The sequence below is a fragment of the Nasonia vitripennis genome, chromosome 1, assembly GCF_009193385.2.
Source record: "Nasonia vitripennis strain AsymCx chromosome 1, Nvit_psr_1.1, whole genome shotgun sequence".
In the NCBI taxonomy this organism is placed as follows: Eukaryota; Metazoa; Arthropoda; class Insecta; order Hymenoptera; family Pteromalidae; genus Nasonia; species Nasonia vitripennis.
In genome coordinates this window covers 1,575,366-1,595,306 of record NC_045757.1, presented here as the reverse complement: position 1 = coordinate 1,595,306, position 19,941 = coordinate 1,575,366, and the positions used below count along the sequence as shown (strand labels likewise).

General features: G+C 45.7%; 3 protein-coding genes across 6 annotated transcripts in view; 1 reads left to right on the top strand and 2 right to left on the bottom strand.

Annotated features, from left to right (window-relative positions):
• Nucleotides 1-8,903, bottom strand: part of LOC100122201 (cadherin-99C) — a 113,154-nt gene extending 104,251 nt beyond the window's left edge. For both annotated transcript variants that reach the window (XM_003425467.5, XM_031921693.2), the window contains exon 1: nucleotides 8,427-8,903. In XM_003425467.5, the coding sequence (XP_003425515.2) occupies nucleotides 8,427-8,429 (3 nt within the window). In that variant the 5' untranslated portion in view covers nucleotides 8,430-8,903. The remainder of the gene's footprint in view (nucleotides 1-8,426) is intronic.
• A 675-nt stretch (nucleotides 8,904-9,578) lies between these two features.
• On the bottom strand, nucleotides 9,579-11,815 carry LOC100122067 (39S ribosomal protein L1, mitochondrial). The gene is made up of 8 exons (XM_001605619.6): nucleotides 11,625-11,815; nucleotides 11,073-11,262; nucleotides 10,802-11,003; nucleotides 10,545-10,724; nucleotides 10,354-10,468; nucleotides 10,156-10,274; nucleotides 9,913-10,010; nucleotides 9,579-9,840 (listed from the first exon to the last, which is right to left on the bottom strand). Exons 1-8 carry the CDS (start codon nucleotides 11,761-11,763, stop codon nucleotides 9,690-9,692), a joined length of 1,194 nt encoding a protein of 397 aa, XP_001605669.5. The 5' UTR covers nucleotides 11,764-11,815; the 3' UTR covers nucleotides 9,579-9,689.
• A 187-nt stretch (nucleotides 11,816-12,002) lies between these two features.
• Nucleotides 12,003-19,941, top strand: part of LOC100122037 (CCR4-NOT transcription complex subunit 6-like) — a 287,898-nt gene continuing 279,959 nt past the window's right edge. Inside the window, exons 1-4 of one of the 3 annotated variants that reach the window (XM_031921706.2) lie at nucleotides 12,003-12,542; nucleotides 13,163-13,200; nucleotides 13,287-13,602; nucleotides 13,898-14,073. In XM_031921706.2, coding sequence (XP_031777566.1) covers nucleotides 13,176-13,200; nucleotides 13,287-13,602; nucleotides 13,898-14,073 — 517 coding nt within the window. In that variant the 5' untranslated portion in view covers nucleotides 12,003-12,542; nucleotides 13,163-13,175. Of the gene's footprint in view, nucleotides 12,543-13,114; nucleotides 13,201-13,286; nucleotides 13,603-13,897; nucleotides 14,074-19,941 lie in introns of all 3 variants that reach the window. The other 2 variants (XM_031921707.2, XM_031921708.2) reach the window with 2 other exon arrangements.

The following is a 19,941-nucleotide window of genomic DNA, read 5'->3' as shown; positions in this document are numbered from 1 at the left end:
GCTCGCTCGGGCCATTAATTCTCGTTACCAGCTTAGTTCTCATGCTAATTCACGAGAAGAGAGCGGAAGCCGCGGAGAGCCGTGTAATGAAAAGTCGAACCGATCGGAATTAGAAAACTAATCGAAGGCCGCTCTCGATCGACTCGCACGTACGGGCACTTATACGTTGCACACACGCGCGCGAGTATATGCGGGCGAGAAAAAATTAACGAAAAATAATGGTATCGACCCACTTGGTGCTAGTAACGCCGACAAATCGACGATTTATTCTTCGCGCGGCTCTTGCGGACGCCAACGTTATCTTGAATTTAGATCACTCTATTAGGCGCTGAAATTTGCACAAGAGGAAATTTTTTCCCCGAAAGACTAGAGCTGGCTTTGCGAATCTTATCTGCTCTGTTGTTCGCACAGGTGCGATTTTGGAAAAGTTGAGAGATAGAAGCGATACCTTCCATATCACATACTTTCTAACACACTTGTTACTCTCTTGGATTCCGGAATTTCCACGGCGAGTAAAATTACGCGAGTACAGAGGCCTGGTCGCGTGCAGCGGGCACTTTACAGAAGCGCCGGATGAGCCGGTGTAATCACGATAATTCTTTGCGGGAACGTCTCTACTCGCCGGTAGAGGGGAAATCCGAGAAAACGAACGCGGAGAGGAGGAAATTGAAAAAGCAGAGAGACGTACCGTGTGTGTAGAAAATACTGGATTTACATTAGCCGACGGGAGGAACTAGTTTTCCAACGCTGTCGTCGTCGCGTGACCCTATTTTTTGCGAAGGGTAATTAAAAAAAAGCGCATAATACCCAATAATATAATCGTGAGAGACACCGCGCGAACGTCTCAGCTCTCTCCGTCATTATCGAATGATGCAGGATCCGCTGGATTACACTTAATGGGCTCGTTATATGCAGCCGTTGCGTAATGACAGTGTCTCGCGCGCGTACTCGAATCGGAAATCGCAGAAGCAGCGAGTATATTACAGCGTGACACGAGCGGAACAGCTTCGCGACGAAAAACAATGAGAGCATACGCGCCGACGTCTGAATCGCCCCAGCAGCTCATTACTCGCGCCGCGAGAGACGCGCGAGCGCAAGAAAACGGAAAAACGGACCTGCCTCCGCCGCATGGGCGGCGATCTTTATTAAATGAGCCGCTCGTTATACGCTGAGGACGGCTCGGCGCTTTTTGCCCCCGCCGGCGGGGATAAGAAGGAGGGAAGGAAAGCTACGTGAATTGAGATTTTAGGAGTCATAGTATAAAACGTACAATGTCATCGATTAGCGCGGAAACGCGGAGAAATAATTAAACGCGCGGAATTAAGACCGGTCGTAAAGAGTCGAATGAGCATCGGTCAGCCGGTTTCTCCGATTACCGTAAAGCGGAGTTTAACGACTTTACCGCGGATCGATGCTTCTTATACGCGGCCCGCGGGATGTGCATTAAAAGGAGTGTCAGTCGACGCTAAAACCGAACGAGTAGGGAATTCGGAGCGCGATAAAATTTTTACGCCGAGAAAGCGCCGCGAGTTGAGTGCAAAAAAGTAACGCGGATAATACGATCCTAGAATTTATACTTGACCCATCGCGGCGTAAGACGGTTATACGATCGTACTGTAAAAGAAGCTCTAGAGCGCGTGAATTTTAACGCCACTTTTTGTCCAAATCCTCGATGCATTCGCTCGTTGATTATACGCCATTCGTTTGCGATCGTCGATTAAAACCCGAACCGATGCTCCTAACCTCGAAAAAGCCTATCCGAGAGGTGAGCGGAAATCCTAACTGTACAGGTGAGCCGCGCAAAAATCAGCGAGGATAAGCTTCGACGCAAATAATAGGCTTAGCGGAACGCTAAAATGGGACGCGGCAGAGGTGAAACGCGCGCAAGAAGGCGATAAGGAGTTCGGCTGTTTTGCGTGAGTCTCTTTGGTGTTGCTGGAGATGGCCGATAGAGAATATTACCAGCGACGCATTGTCTCGGCAGAGCCGATTTCGAACGCGATCGAAGCTAAAAGCGCTTGGTAAAAAAGTAAATAAACAACCCAGGCGCATTAACGGCGGCAAAAAGCTCAACGGCTCCAGTGAGCAAACTCGGCGCAAAAAGCCGAGCTCTCTTCTCTCTCTCTCTCTCTCTCTCTCTCTCTCTCTCTCTCTCGCCAAATAAAAATGTCCGCGGCGCAGCCTCTCAGCAGTCATTAACGGCCATTTACATCTCGCTACATCGAGTGACGCGTCTATATGTGTGTCTATACCGAGAAAACTCGCAGCTTTTAACGAATGCGCGCGACGAGGGCAGGGGAGAAAAACTTGCAGCGCTCGCGCTCTCCAAGAAACAAAAGCGTCCCCCGCTTTTTCCGCGGGGACAATTAATTAGAAGCCGCGAGAGGCGGCTCTCGATTTCCAGGAGGAAGTATATTTCCCTTTAGGTCCGCGCATAAATACAGAACTGGTCCTGCATAGTTGTGAAACGAGATGCGCAAAAACGCGGAGAGAGAGAGAGAGAGAGAGAGAGAGAGAGAGAGAGAGAGAGAGAGAGAGAGAGAGAGACGGTAGTTCACCTCGAGTCGAGTGACTGTATAAGTATGTGGTGCGGGGAGTTTCGCAGGCGACGACACGTGTAGTTTTGTTTTCTGCGGGGAAGCCGAGGCGCGACTTTCTTTGAAGGGAGAGCCGTATTTGCATATTGGGCAGGTTTGCGCGTCCGCGTGTGCATGTGTGTGTAAGAGGACTCCTTTTTGCCGCTGGTCTCGATTCAGCCGCTGTTGCGGCTTTGCGGACTGTGCCAACTGCGCGCGCGTGTGTTTTGAGAGCTGTGCAGGTGCAGAAATGAGCTCTCGAGAGGCATTGTGGCTTCTTGGTCCTTTGCTGCGCGCGAAGCTCCTATTTCTCGGGCGCTTTTGAAAGGGGAGCTGATTTTTGCAGGTTTTCTTTGATCTGTGTCAGTGTGCTACGGGACAGAATTATTTTCGACTCGACGCAGTGCAAACACGAACGTACACGAGGCGCATTAACGACGATGACTCGTGTACGCAGCCGCGGCTGCCTTGAAAATGATCGATTTTACGGGCGCAGAAGTAAGAGTGAAAAAGAGAGCGCGACAGATATGAATCATTGATTTCGAAGAGCGCATTAGCGTCGCGGAGTCATCGAAAATCCCCAACCGCACCGACAGTCGTGACACACACACACAATATAATACGTAATGAAATCAGCGTGTCCCGAAGTATGACGTTGCGTAACCTCGCCGCGACCTAACCTACAAATGCCGTAGCCTCAAAAACGCATTCTGCTGACACAAGCGAGCTGTACGTACGCGATAATAACAATAATAATAACGAGCATAAGCAGAAAGAGAAAAACGCGGGACAACACGCGCGCTTGCGTTCCACATCGTCATGCCCATTGTTTATGACTTTCTAATGGCCCACAGCGTCACCGCCGGCATCCGCGCACGCATAACCTATAACGCCGCTTACGTACAAGCGGAGAGACGTCCAGCAGCTCCTATCTGAAGATTCGATCGGGATGAGACTCTCTCTCTCTCTCTCTCGGAGAGTTCTATATATCTATTGATAATTATCGCTGTGCACCGCGGAGAGAGAGAGAGAGAGAGAGAGAGAGAGAGAGAGAGAGAGAAGCAATTTACGCATTCGAATGGTCTCGCGGGTAATTGCTGCTCTCACTCGCGCACATGCCAACGCCCGCGGACGGGGATCGCGGTGCGCTTGGCTCATGTGTGGAGCATCCGATTTCGCTCGTTGATATCGATCTCCCCCTCTAGTATACTCGATTCTGGCGGATCTATACCGAGACAATTAGCCGCTAGGTGGCGATCTTCCGTCAGAGACGAAAAGCATCGCCATGTACGGAGGCGATTTTTTAGTCAGCCTACGCGAACGTCCCATTACCATACATCCCACGGACGAGTTTTTCGAATATCGCGAATCAGGCGTCCTATAAACAAGCCTCTCACTCGGCTCTCAAAGTGTACAACGCGCAGGCGCGTTAACGCACCTATGCATAGATGCATGCGCTGCAAAGAGTGAGCGCGAGCACAAGCCAGTTTATTTCAGCGCTGTGACAGAATCCATTTTAGATTTTTCCATCTGGCAAAACCCACTCTCTCGACGCGCAAGTGTGTGTGTGTGAGGCCAGTGCAGCGCTCGGTAAAAAATCGGCCTTTTTCGCAGCGGCTATAATAATTCACTTGCGGGGAATGGCTGCTGCTGCTGCCTCCCCCTCCTCCGAAAAAACGACGACGTCTACACGCGCGAACTCGACTCGCGACGTATACAATATCGCATATAGGCTGCCGATAGCGATCGACAAATTCCAACGACGGTGTAAGTACGCTATGTAGCTGCCTTTCATTTCGCGTGTAGCCTTTAATACTATTAGAAGCTGCTGCGCGTACACGTGAGCGCGTTGTATATTGAAACTCCACTCCAGAAATATCAACCGCGAGCGCAGTTGCGATCGATCAAGAATGAACTTGCGGCGGACCGGCGCAATTAGCGAAAGCCGTCACGTACAGCACCGGAAAACTGTGGCGGCGAGTTTTCCCATTTACGCGTCAGACGCGCGTACAAGCAATAAATAACTAATTGAGGAACAGGCGGGATTGAAGGACACCTTTCGGAACTGCATAGTATACTCGAGCGGGAGGATTGATGGCGAAGAATCGCGACTTTCGAGAGGAGACTCCGTGCGTGAGAGAATGGAAAACTGTTGATGGATGTTTTATGAATACACACCGCGTACGAGTATGCCTGGGGAAAATCTGCCTGTGTCTACGCCGTAAATTATAGCCAAACGAGCTCTAATAGAAAATCCTAACAACGAGTTTTCTCGCATACCTAATGCGCTTCCATATCGGGAGCCGTAACTCTTCTCTCTCTCTCTCTCTCTCTCTCTCTCTCTCTCTCTCGGCCGCCATCACCGCGTGTGAGGTTAATGAATTATCAATCTCTCCCCGCGCGACTAATACGTTAGATAAACCAACGATTATTTTCTCCGAGTCAGCTTGTATGCACTGCCGAGAAAAAAAAAGAATCGCGCAGAGGGCGCTCGCGCGAAAGCGCGTATTCATCGTTACACCTGCGCTGAAAAACAATATCCACACAGTGATACGAGAAAGTACATACGTATATCGGTTCGATTAAAACCTGAGCTATATCAAAATTACGCGTATGCCGTAGCAGCACAAAGGCACAAGTCGCGAGTCGATGAACTGTGAAATGTATTCAATTAAAATCGCGAGCGATTGATTTCGAGCGACGCGAGGAACATACTTATCGGGGCTCGACTATTCGCTTAATTAGACCAAGTTCGGAGATTAATCGCTATTTTTCGATCAAACAAAAATATGGGGAAAAACGACGCGGGACTCATTAATCCGAATATATAAGTAAGTTGTACGTAACGCGTATGTGGGCTGGCGCGTGGAAAATTGGAACTGGATTGTCGTGGAAAAAATCCCTCTCCGTACATAAACGTTCGGATTTCAATCTCGGCGAGGTGTAGAAGCATAAGAAAAACTCGCTCCGCGCAGCGAACAATCTAATTTTCATAAATTAGATCGACAGGCGTAATGACGATTGTTTGAATATGCTAATCCGCGGAGAAAAATCATATCGCTGTGTATAATAAAGAAGATACGCCGCAAAATTCATTCCATTTCACTCGCGCGACCGTTCCCTCGTTATCCGACTTTTCCGATCGCGCCGCGTACTCTTATACATATTTATGAGGTGAAATATTCAATTAACGCCGCACTTTTTGCGCCCCTCGATCTCCCCTCTCGGCAATCAGCGCTCTTATTCTAACGCCGCACGAGTATTTCAAAAAGCTTCAAAACACTCCTCATCGTACTGGATCCTCGGAATTTCGCAAATTTCCCCAGCGCCATTAAAAGTCCGCGCGCGAACAGTAGTATCTCTTCTGGGCAGCTAGGCCGGCGCAATTTCGAGCGCGCGTAAAAATGCAAACCTCAAGACATTATGCACCGTTGAAACTCGCGAAATTCCCGGCATATTGTTGTTGCCTGGAAACGCCGCTCTCCATAAACGTATAAGGCTGTAGAGGTCGAAGACGTTAAGTCGAATATTCGTTGGACGATAAGGAGTAGTAGTTATTGGAGGATCTTCATTTGGAGCTCATTGAATTAAGACACAGTATTGTGTTGTCGAGACAGTTCGCTCGCGTGAGGGGATTAAGGCTGTCGGCTTCGAGTCGAATTAAGAACGGTAAATTATTCATACGCAGATTTCAGGGGATATTCACGCGAGCGCGAGAGTAGGGGCTCTACGATATTACGGCAGACATATCCCATTCGGGTAATGGATTAGCGACACTCCCGTATAATGCCTGCGAGAGGCACACATATGCTAAAATACACGTATAGGAGTGCTCAAAAAGGACATGCTGTTCCGGCGAAGGTTACGAATCTCAATCTAAATCTGGATCTCGATCTCCGCTGCTTTGTTGCTTTCTTTTTATTTAAAGACTCTACTGCGCCCATCCTGTCGTTTCTTCTTTTCTTCTCTCTCTCTCTCTCTCTCTCCCTCTCTCTCTCTCTCTCTCTCTCGCTCTCTTTCTCCTGCGCGTGTGTTTACTTTCTCTCTTTTTCCCTCCTCTTCTCCCTTTTGTCTCTCCTCGCTCGTACACCTATATACTTGTATATGCTGTACGGCATGCTCCTCTATTTTCATTTCGTCCCTCGTTGCACCTGTCCGCGCGCGTTGTTTTTTTCGCGCTCGAATTTCGTTCGCGCGTGCTTATACGCAAATCGATCGAAAACAGCTGAAACTACCGCGTAAACATCTCGCACATAGGTACAAGCCTCCATCTCGATTTGCGGCAACATAACACACCGAGAGTAGACAACGGCCGACGAGCAAAAACTCCGTAATCTCGCGATTTAGCCCTGAAAAAGTCCTCTCGATTCGCCACACGGTAAACATTTGCTCGACTCGTCTTCCGCGTCCTTCTCTCGCCGCGCATATTCCCGGTATGTAACTCTCTGCTCTCCGTGTGCGTGTGTGCGTGTTATAAGAGCGAGTCCGCTCGCTATCCGTCTCTCGCATAACGCGAGTCTTCGCCGCGGGCGTCTCTTTGCCCTCGTATGTGGATACAGATATATATCTGCGCGCTGTGTATCCATATAATATATACAAGGCTTCGCTGCTACGACGATGCAAATCTCCGAATGCTCGCGCGCCCGGATGATGTTTCGCTCGGGGAATGTATGCCGCGCGCGGCGGTTATGTACGCCGGGCAGTGACGCGCGATCGGACGATTGTCGTGTTGTTTTTGTTTACTAGTGATACTTGATATTTTTAATCAATAAATAAGTCTCTATTCTTCGCAGGATCTTATACAAGCATTTCGGGCCTATTCTGAATGGGAAAACACGCGTGTCAATACTACTTACATATTTGCATAACACACCCATCGCAGCAGCCGAATAGAAGAGCCTCGTGACGGGCGCATCTGGAAGCAGGTGTCGATGAACTCTCGCGCGAGCGTGTTTTCCTACACCAGCCGCGCGCGCATGATTCCTCTATTTTCTAGTATTTGCGTTTTCGGTAAACGTTTCGACATCGTCTATACACACACGTAACTTCCAGCGCAGCTGCACAGTCATCATCCTCCGCGAGAAACGGGCCGAAAACGTCGCGAAATCAATTACGCCGATCGATGCAATCGCCATCATCATCATCATCACACGGCTCTCTCGCATAATGCATCAATTAAGGCAAAACAACCTCGCACTTCCGTATCCGGCGCTGCAGCTTTCTATAATACACACTGCACCGGGCGCGAGTGATTTCAATGCCTCGGATGTTTACCGAGCCGTTAAAAGTGCCAGTTGCAAACCGCGCGCGCTGCAGTGCAAAGAGAGACGAGTCGATGACCGAGAAAGCATAAAGAAGGTATAAGTAATCGCGCGGCGCTGCAACGGCCGTAAAAGTCTCATTTGAATGTTTTAATCGAACAAGCGCCGGTTCAACTTGAACGGGAGAGACACACGCATATCGTAAGTATATTGCTACGAGGTTGCACACGAGTAACTTTTTTCGTCCAGGCGCGATCGGTGCGCGACTTCCTGTTTTTCGAGCGATGAGGCGGCGTTTTTTCCCTCACTCCGCGCAGCCGCTGCAGCTCAAAGCAAACACACGCACGTAACGAGTGAAAAAGTCGTGATGCTCGATCTCCGCACGTGCTGCTTATCCGTCGTGCAGTTAGTTGACTTACACGCTCGTGTATTACGAAAGATTCGATTCGAACGCCAGTAGCTCGTAACGGACTTTTTCGAGAACAACAGGTGCGCCCGGTACAGGCTTTTTTCGCCCGAGCCGGCGATTCCCGGAAAGAAGTGTAAACAGGAACGCGAAGACACTGTGTGTATATAAATATAAGCTCACCATGGCTGCCGGCGACGTTCGCTGCGGCTCGGAACCTAGCGTGGGTCGAGGAGGATCGGCGAGACCGGCACATCCAGAGCGCGGAAGCGCAGATGAAGGAGCTCAGAAGCAGTAGCAGCGTCGACTCATATCACGCTCGCACTCGTACCTTTCTCTGTCACTTTTTTTTTCTCTCTCTCTCTCTCGATATACAGCAGCGCGTTACTCACACTGATGGAAGAACCAAACTGGAAATAACAACACGCACTTCATCGGTCGCGCGCACAGATTCAACACAGCTGCGCTCTGCACCTAACCTCTCGACACGTCCGTATAGCTGGTGAGATAAACCTTGTACACAGAGAGTTTTCGACTCGGCTGAAAATTCGAATGTATACGTGTGAGAGAGAAACGTCTCTCGCGGCCGCGCACTATACCGAACCTGGCGAACACGCCGAGCGACTGGCGGCCGGACCGGCAGGTAGGCTCGGTTCACAGTCCCCCTGCTGCTGAAGCGCCGTGCAGGAGAAAGAGTGGAGAGAGGGAACGCCGCCGCCGCTCAGGCTGACGTCTCTTACCTGTTGTGCTGCTACTACTTCGGAATCTTATTCTCACTCGCGGATGCTGTCCGTATGTTGGGTATGTGTATGTGGAGCTCTAGGCGAGGCTTTGACGCAACAGCCGATTTTTCGGACTGGAGTTGCTTTATTTTTAGGCATACTTAGGGACCGAGAGCAAATTTTATTTTTCTTTAAATACCAACAATTTTTCATCGCGACTGTGCATTTTTATGCGCGGTGCATAAAAGATGACGGGCCTCGCGCATATGTTTACCGAGGTTATTAAAATGCGACGGTGCAATCCATAAATTCAAATTTTAAGATTAACCAAAAGTATGAGGAGGGAAAAAGAAAAAACTCGTTTCGCCCATGAAAGAAAAATAATTGCCGGGCGAAGGATCAAAAGGACCGCGATCCGCTCGGTAAGTATATCTACCGACCAAAGTCATTGCCCTCGACATGCAAAATCTCCATCGTTATTTAAGGAGCGCGTTAATCAATATCAATTATTCTTCTCGCGAAACGACCAATTTTATCCTCGTAAGCGACTTTTTGCTGAAAATGTTGTACAGAATTACCTCAGTCGAAGGACATTTGTAAAAAGAAAGAACAGTTTCGAATTGTTCAACGAAAAATTTTATAACAGAACCAACATTACAAGATATTGTATATACTTTTTTTATAAAACGCTCTTTTCCTACGTACAATAGACGAATGCAAATGTTCAAGCGGCTACAGGAACTGCGACCTCTTCTTCATCATCGTATTCGTCGTCTTCGCCTTTTTCAGTTTGCTTGACTTCTGGCTCCTCTTCAATATACAGTTTATCGTCGATTTTGAATTTTTCGAGAGAGGGTGGGCATATTATTCGAAGTCTAAGGAAAAAAGGAATTTTTAATCGATGAATAATACATGTTTGTAAACATGTTGAAAAATGCAAAATGTACCTCGTGATAAAGGGACCTGGCCTTTTTGGTTTGGCTGACAGAATGGAATCGATCGCCGATCGCAGATTATCTTCTAAATGCTCGGTTTCCATTGATAACTGAAATGAAAAAAACCTTTTTATTCAACATCCAACTTTTTTATAAAAAAACTGAAATAGAAATTTATGTCTTGAATTTAATTACTACTATGTAGTAAAACCATAGTTCGTTCTAAGATAATATATCGTAATCTTTTGTTAATACCTTTCCAATTGGAACTTCTGCAACACCATATTCTGGAAAATGTTCGTAAGGTTTTGCAGTGTACTTAATTCCGTGAAGATGTAAGTGAACTATGCTTTTTATGTCCATGCCCAGAGTACCTAAAAATTAATGTAACTAGTGAGTAAATTTGTCAATAATTCATTTACAAATAGATAAAAGGTTGTTGTTAAATTTTACTATTTTTTATATTTGGATATTTCTTCTTTAATAAGCCTCTAAGAGTTAAAACCTCAGGCATCATGGAAGGATGAGCAACAACTGTATCATAATTATGTATCGATATCTCTCCACTCTGAAATTAATATATTTAAGTAAACATACGTTTTTTGAGTGAATTTGTAGAAAAAAAAGTTCTTTTAGTTCAGTACCAATATGAGTTTTATTATATCCGATCCTCCAGCTAAAACAGCACCTGCATCCAAGGCTGCCGCTACATCTTCTTCCGCTTTGCAAAAAGCTAAAAGTCTTCTTTCTTCGCCATGGTCAAAATGATGTTTTACAGGAACTATTTTGTTAAAAGTTCCTACAGGCTTTGTCTTTTTGACACCCTGGAATGGAAAAAAAAATTGGAATGAACTTTTTAATCACATACATTGAAGTCTCTAGCTTAGTTATTTCAACAAACCGTCAAATTTAGTTCCGCATTGACGCAAACTATAGAATCTGGAGCATCATACATTGTTGGATGAAAATATTCTCTATGATTCTGAATAGCTTCTGCAAATGAATAAACTTTCCATCGAAAATATCTCATATAGAAGACGTCATCTACCGCTACAGGTTTAGTGTGTTCATTGGTAATCATTGCATCAGGCTTGATAATGTTACTGAAAAAAATGTCAACAATTAAAAGCTACCGGTTTTAAATATTCAACAGATAAATCAAACAAACATACATTTTTTTGGATCGCCTGACTTTCTCTTCAAAAGTCAACTTCTTAACTTCCACTTTGACTTTCTTCTTCTTTGCCTTTTCCCTTGTACCTTTTCTGGCAGCATAGTGTCGAACTTGAGACAGTACTCCAGGGAAAATGCCGGAATAGACACCAAACCTGTGGATGGTATTAATACTGCTCAGAATGATACCTGCAATAATAAATGTTTAAAATTAGAACTTTATTATTCTATTTCATAAAATAAGTAAATCAATAAATAAATCATGCATTATGTAGCTTAGGTTTCCAATTTTTAAAATATGTATTTTGTTATATTTTCTATTTAATGCAAAGTAAAGAAACAATTTAAAATGTAGTTTTTTGTTAGCCTCTCTTGTAGGTTAGAACAACACAAAACAGTGCCGTATTATTAACGTCTCTCTCGGCACTGGTTGATTTTTGCACAAGTCGAAAGTGCAAATGAAAACATATCTTTCGTCAAATAATGTTGATCTTACACACCGTAAACTAAGAGTAATCATGTTTTACACTCAACAAATCATAAAAACTCACCTCCCGAGGCTGCCATTTTTACGAGCATGTTTTGAAAGACGAGGTCGAGCAAGTTGGTAGCTCTGACAATATTCCGCGAAAGATTTAAAAATAAAAAGTGCTCGCTGTTATATAGCGAAGTGAGTAAAAATATACTCATCCTTTGACTTTTTATTAAATTTACATAGATATATTGACAATTCTAACAGCCAATTCTAACGCCATTTAATTCAACTATATCCTACCCTTGTTTTAAAGTAAAAGCAAAAATCCTTGAAGAATAAACTGGATCGCGCGGGACGGTCACAAAACTTGAACCCGTTCTCCCGACTGCAGTCCAGCAACGGTCTCAATAACGAACCGTGAATTCCACGCAATTACGCTGGTCTGGCCTGTAACAACACATCATGATGTGATAATTATAGTTAGAAGGATTTAGGCGATTCTTCCAATATACGCATATGATATATCACATATCCCGCAATTATCGCCACCATATAGTTTCAGAAGTCAGAACGTTCCTAAACCCGAGGCAAATTCAGCGCGTTTCGGAACGCTTTGAAATCGGGCGGCCAAGTTTCGGAATACGCCCAGCAGGCAGCAGCGCAATTCGCGGAGAGCGAGCGAGAGCTTCAGCTTCTATCTTGCGCCGCGAGCGAGAGAGAGAGAGTCGTGGTGTCAAGTGCGAAGCTACTCTGCGTTCCGAAGAGAGAGACTGGCCTCCCGGATAGTTTGTTTACGCGAAAGATTCGCTGAGAGAGCGGCGCAACGCGCTTCCGCGAGAGACTCAATCTGTGTAGTAGTCCGTTACAACCGCCGCGCGTTGTTATTGTTGTTCAGCTGCCCGCGTCGGTTATTATCCAGCACCAGCGGCGAGAGAAACACGGCCGGACACAACCTCTCAAGCGTCCGAACCTGCTCGCCGAGAGGTAGATGAAGGTTCGTAGCCTCTCTCCTTCTCTTTCGCACTCATTTTCTCTCTGCTGCTCTCACTCTGGCATATCCGCGCTCTTTCCGCTCGCCCGATGCTCCTGGAGCCCTCACCGGAGTCGCTCTAGAGGAAACCCCATCCGCGCGCGAGGCTCTGATGGCCGAATCCTCGGCAGAGGTCAGGCATTGTTGACACAGCAGAGCCCCGCGCGCGGGCAGGGGTTCACTGAACTCGGAGCTGGGGTTGTGCCGTGATATGCTTGTCCCACTTGTATACCCCACTTGTATACCCCACTTGTATCCCAGCTGAGCCCACAACCACTGCTGCTCCATCTCAGGGTCTGAGTGCTTCTGCGTGCATCGGAGTGACATGCTCCCTTCCCACCATGGCTCCCCAAGCAGTGTCTCTTGGTCTCCGCTGTCCCATGCCTGCTGCGATCCAGCTCCTGAGGTCCATCCTTTCTCCCAGTACCGCCGAATCCCTGTGTGCTGCCCGTCCCAAACACTCCGCTGTCCTGCGTAGAGGTTAGTTTTTGCTTGCATGATTGTCAAACACAAACACAGACCTGGCTTTCAATCAGAGTGCGGACTCACTGGCAAAACTCAAACTCAAACTTTGCTTCACCCAGCTTGCTTCCAAATATGCATAAAAACTTCAGCCCTGGTGGTAAGTACATGATTTTTTTTTGTGGCGAAACCTTCGACATACATCATCATTACCTGCATTGTAATCTTTTGGTTTGTCTTTTAAAGGATACAGTATGTCCCGAAATCATAAGGACAAGTATGAAAGCAGCAACCCGCGTCGTACGCACACCATTATGTCCACGGAGGACGCGAACTCTGGGAAGAAATCTTATTGGCCGGAGTTGGAGATAACAGGCAGCATAAGGAATCTAAGCCCAAATGTGTGGCAGTTGACCCATCTTACTGCGCTGTATCTCAACGACAACAGCTTGCAGAGGATACCATCAGAGATTGGTCGCTTGGTCAATCTGAGAGCTCTGGATCTCAGCAGCAACAAGCTTCGCAGTCTGCCTGCAGAGCTGGGGGATCTCATCTACCTCAAGTAAGCTTTAGCACTGTAATCTCTTCCATTGATGTGCAGTGCATAAGATGTATTCGAAATTTTATCAAAATCAAGTCACAGACTATCATTGAAAGCCAATATTATGAATATGACAATTGCTGGCTTAAAAAAATATACTTTGACTGAGAATATAAACAAAAACATTTCGCAAAAAGTTTTTTGCCCTGCATATCAATGCTCTACACTCAATAACAAGATAGGCAGTAATCTACAGCTATTATCACTGTGATCACAGAACTGTATAATAACATTGTTTCTTTTGTGCTCATTTCAGAGAGTTGTTGTTGAACCAGAATTTTCTCCGCGTGTTACCGTATGAGTTAGGAAAGTTATTCCAGTTACAAGTGCTAGGACTTCATGGAAATCCACTCAGCAAGGACGTTATGACGCTGTATGGTGAACCATCAGGAACCCACAAGCTGCTTTCGTATATGCTGGACAACTTACAAGGTAGGTCTCTACAATATGCAATTCACTTAATTTTGCTTCAAGCAATACGTCTATCCAGCACTCAGCCATCGAATCTCCTAACTTAATGCCGCATTGTTTTTGTTAGAGAGTTTCATTGAATAATGTCCACTAATTGCTAAATCTTGTTTGCAAATGATCCATCCTTTTAAATAAGTTATTAACGTGTAATTTTTCCGAGGTTTACCATAGGAAACGTTTATTTTTATGATACTGAATCTTGGTTGATTTTAAAAAAAGAGGCAAGCACAAAAACTTGCACTCGGCAACTAACAACAGGCTGTTCTTCATTAATGATTTACTAAAGATCCCTTTGGTCTATGTATAATATTGTACTCTTATCAAAGGATTTATCTCTGTGGCTAGCTAACAGTGCGTTCTACAGGTCTTTGCAAAATAACTTTATTGCAAGGTTCCACTTTTCATTATTGATTTAAAAAAACATAAGCCGGTAACGCAGGGATCTATTTTATTGACGGGTGGCATCGACCGTGTTTGTCGGTATTTCCATGAGAGGTCGCGACCGGTTCCATTTTGAAACTATTGAAGATAGCTTCTTATTTTCAGTGATAATTAAAGGCGTTTAGGCAAAAGATATAATTAAGTAGTCTAAACACTTATTGCAAGTTATACTTTATCATTTCAGGTGTCCTTAATTTCGAATTCCTTTGGCAATTAGCTTCCGTACTTAGCCATAAGATAGAGTTTAAGAAGTTAAATTAAGCTCATAAATTAAAAGTTATGAATATTATTTTTTTAAACTACTTATCTTATTTAAATTCTAAAAAGTGTTGATGTGATACAAAAAAGATTGTTGTACCTGTTAATAGAATTTATGTTTTGGAGTAGATGTAATCTATCCTTAGTTAATTTTAATTTTAAAGTAGTGATCGTGATATCTTTAATCTTAATTTAAACGCCTAAAATAATAGTGTAAGCTAGTCATTATAAATTTAAATTTAATAAAAAAAAATTCTCTGTACATTGTCGTTCGAGGAATGCTCAGCTGTAAAATCTAGTTGTTATCATAGCATCTAAATTATGCAAAACTTGTATAAACTGCTCAGTATAATGAATAATAAAGTGAGACTGGAAAATCCTTTCTCGTTAGTATTTAAATTGACGTTAAAAATAATCGTTATTGTTACAAATGTCGAATAAAATCAGCATCACAAAATTTTCATTTTCTTCCTAACGAATTATTTAGTTCGCTATATTAATAATTCATCATACCTGTCACAAACAGTGCGTTGTACTATAATCAAAGTAAGTACCGATATTATTCGTGTCATGTATATTCTGTATATAATATTCGGCCATTGAGTGGTCCCAATTATACATTCCAAAATTATTTGAAAACATCTTCGCAAAGTTCGAAAAGGGAAAAGAGCAAAAAAATCAAATTTAGCAAGAGCCCTACGCGAAATCGGGGTCAGGTGGGTGTGTCGGGGCTGGCCGTGGGTGGACGCGAGGGAGGCATTTTGCAATTATACGTACACGCGCAAGCGGCTATATTATATCCTCCAAGCGGCCGGAGGCTCTTCCCATCGATTGTAGCTACATATTTCCGGTCACTCTCTTATTGGTATGTATCTCTTCCTCCTTACACACTTTTCTCGCCCGGTCTGCCTTTCTATATGGTTTCTTCTTTATTCCCACTTCTTTTGTAGATCTGATCGGCGCTCGTGAATTATTGGATATCATGCGGAAGGGTATAACTGTATAATCGTTGCCTCTTGTTCGTTGTGTAAGAGCTTGAGAACCTTTTGTGCTTCGAGAGGAGGCTTGCGATTCTCTTACGACTGGAAAGTTGGATGATAATGCAAATTTCCTGGATTCGTATAAACCTATTCTCGAATCCATGAAAAAATAAAAACGCGTTTCTCTATGTAAACACAGCCGCGCTGACTCGTTCGGCAGCTGTTCCTGCAACTTTTACCTTTTCTCTCCAATCTCGTACGGCCGCGACGCTAAAATCCAAAAATCAGGTTAAGCACATGCCGCATTCGAGAGAGATTGAGTACTCATAGTTTCTGCCCTCATTTTTATCAGCGCAGCTCTCCTCCAGCATAGTCACTTTCTATACCGGAATACAAATTTTCTCCGCTTATCGCTTTGACTGCCGACTATACAAGCGTTCTATTTTCTTCCATTTCTATTACAATATTGATGAAACATTTCATACCCGCATATCGCGACAACGACTGCATTCGTATTTCCGATTTCGAAAACGCCGAGTGCGGAACACTCGATCCTTCACGCAGGCATGAGAGTCGGATGTGGGTCACACACACACACACACATGACTCGCGTCTGCGGAAGAGTCGCGCGCGATTAGAAAGCCGGGATAAATCCGCGGATCTCTCTCTCTCTCTCTCTCTCTCTCTCTCTCTCTCTCTCTCTCTCTCTCTCTCTCTCTCTCTCGAGTTTCAGCCCTTTCCAATGCACTCTCGCGCACTTTGACGACGTCGGAGGGGAGAGAAACTGTCGCTTATATGATCGCGGAAGAGTCGGCTGTACGCGACGCGAGCTTAACGAGATTTTCCCTCCGGAGATAGTTTTGACTGACGCTCGATGACACTTGCGTTCGTGCTTTCCCAAACTAACGATTAGCCTTCAGTTGCGTATTTTTTCATTGCTTCCTCCTCTACGGAAGACTTGCTGATGGCAACAGTTTTAGCCTTTTGAAGCTGTTAGAAACTCGCTGCAAAGTTCACGCGAGTGGAAAGCCTCGTAATTTCAGGAAAAGCCAGATTTCTTTTTGATCTCGGGTCCTTTCTTCATGCAGCTCGTTCTGTTTCAAGCCTACATATTGTAAAAAATAGACGCTTTACTAGATCGTTCCGAGCGAATTAGCGCCACACCGCATCGTGGTTTTTCCCGCTGCAAAATAGGCCAACCTCGCACACGGACGCACACCAACCTGCACACAAAGCCGAGAACCAAAAAGCAGCGAACCCTTGTCGGTCGGCAAAGTGAGAGCGCGAGTGAAAGGCCCTTTCGCGCGGTGTAGCGAGAGATAAAAAGAAAGAGGCAAAAGCAGGAATCGCACTTGCTCCCAATTACGCTCTCGCGCGCGCGTGCGAGGAGAAAGTGTGGGTATACCCACTGCTTCGCTCCTCGCTCGGAATAATGCTGATGAGCTCGAAGGGGAACGCGGCTCTCTTTTCCCTGCCGTCTTCGAAATTCTCGATGCTCGATTATACTCGCGCACGTATGAGTTGGTTTAAATCGCATTTGAAAAAATCCGGTTACACATCGAGCACGCGAAACGCTCGTACCCGGAAGACACGAGAATAAGCGCCTTATCGCTTCCTCTTCGCGCCTCTTTCACTTTCCTTCCTCTGGATATCCAGTCGCAGACTTGACATTCCGCGCGGCTGTCATCGACGACGTTATAGGCAGCCGCTTTTCCGCTCTCGTGTGCAGCTCGAACGTGGGAACGCTCCGGCTACACGTATACTTGCATGACAGCGAATTTTACCAATTTAAATTTCGAGCTCGCGATAATATCTCCTTATCGGGTTTTCCGATGTACAAAGCTCGCACGAGTGCAGAATCGATGAAAAATTTTCCAAAGTCGCAGGCTCATATAGGATATACAGCAACCTAGAAATTTCGTAAATTCAAAATCGCTTCTCGAAAGCCGGCAATCATGAACGCCTCGAAACACACACAAACCCATGCTATAGGCATGAGTACATAACAATGCGGCTCGTTCAAACGCTATAACAGTACATGACGCCGCTGCAGAGGAATAAAAGCGCGGGTTGCACAACCTGCCGACCATTAAAATCATAAAGCTCTTATCTATCGTCGAGCCGATTAAATTTGAAATGCGAAATCGTCGATAGTCCCCGTTGTACGTATACATATACTCGCCTACTACGAAAAAAGAGTCACGTGCGGTTAAAAGGTTAAGTGGCTTGTATAGAAGCGGCTAACTTTCTCTCGGCGTTTGTGTGAAAACTTGTGGGTCAGCTTAGAAAACGCTGCTGATGTGGGCTTATTATACACCCGGTCGTACGTGTGGCTGACTCCTCTGTTTAATTTCGACGTATTTATAGAACGTATAGACACGAGGACTAGGTTTATACGCACGTGCGAGACTGCGGCATGTGAAATTTGCAAATTTCGCAGCTGCACGGACCGCGTAATTGCCGGTCGCGCTTTCTATACGATGTACACAAACACTCGCTGCTCAGCTGCTCTTTGATTTACGCGGATGATAAGTGTGCCTCTTGATTTTTTACGGCGTCTATCGTGCGATTTCTTGTTTTATGCACGTTGAATTTCCATCCATTAGTCGCTGGATTCTAATTCCCCCGTTTCGACTTTTTACGGGCGTAGAAACTTTTCTAATGGCTTTTATAGCTCTTTCGTCTTATATTTCAGGAGATTGCACGGAGCAAACAAAACACGCGCATAAAAAATAATACTCTGTGCACGTTCCGACTTGGGGTTTACTCTGAGATCGCGCAATAAAACGAGTGAAGCGTTGTCCGCTAATCGATGGACCTCGACGCGAAAAGCCCAAAGACTTTTAGCACGTTTTCTCGTAAATCTAACCTACATAGACTTAAAGACGACGGAAAAATACGCAAATCCAGGTAGGTCTGTACCACCGCCGAAGGGACAAAGCATCGGCTTGAACCGGAGGCTGTAATTCGCGTGATTCTTGGGGTTCACTTTTTGGGCATTCTCGGTACCTTGGCACATTTTCTCGTTAATCTAACCTGCACAGGCTTGAAGGGGACGGAACAATACGCAAAATCAGGTAAGCTAGAACTTTGGGCAGTTCCTGCTAAGGGTCGAAGCATCAGCCCGAACCGGAGGCTGTAATTCGTGTATTTCTTCGGGCTTAATTTTCGAATGATTGTTTCTTAGATTGCGATTTGACGCAATATCTCTCATATTTTTGCGACAAATTTACGTTTAATAATCCAGATCTGGCAAATGCGATTCCCACAGTTGCCAGTTCACGGATGCAAACTAGACACACGAGCGTCTCGAGACACACGTCATTTTAAATTTCTTCTTTCTTCGAGCTTCCGTCCCTCGACTGCAATAATACTCGAGAACGAGTGGCTCTGAGTCGTTCCGGGCGAACGTTAAACAAAAAGAACTCGAGGAGGAAGAAGAGCGAGAGAGACAGAGCGAGAAAAAAAAGGAGTCTTTTTATGCGAGAGCTGTAACCCCGGAACGTGCCTACTCGCGTTACTATAACCCACACACTCGTGGCGAGCGCGCACCTGAAACGACTCATGCAGACACAATGAGCTTCTCTCTCTCTCTCTCTCTCTCTCCCGCTTCATCTTTTTCTTCTTGCGCGCGCGCGCGCGTGCATTAAGCTCGCGTCACGTTTGCCCGGTTCACTTTCTACGGCAACTCGCTCTCGAAGATGAAAGCGCATAGTCGCTTGTTTAACAGCGCAGTATTACCAGGAGAACTTCCGAAAATACACAAAGCGCGATGAAAATTCCAAACACGGCTGGACGCGCGATTAATTACACAAGCGGAGATCGGAGAGTCGCGATAATCCAAAGTACCGCAATCGATTCCCGGAAAGCCGCGCGGCGCATCCTCGGCGACGCATTAACGTCACACACACACAGGCCGGGAGAGTGTATCCTTGCGCGATGATGCAGTATCGTAATACGCTGCAGACACTTTTCTCCTTGTTTTCCCCGTGATGGCCGGGCGGACGTGCACATTGTGCGCACGTCGTCGCTTGACGAGCTTCGACGATGCGGCGACGTCTTTACAACCGGACGACGACTTGAATGCAAATTGCCTGAGAGGGAGAAAGAGAGAGAGAGAGAGTTAAGGATAAGTCATCGCATGTGAGCA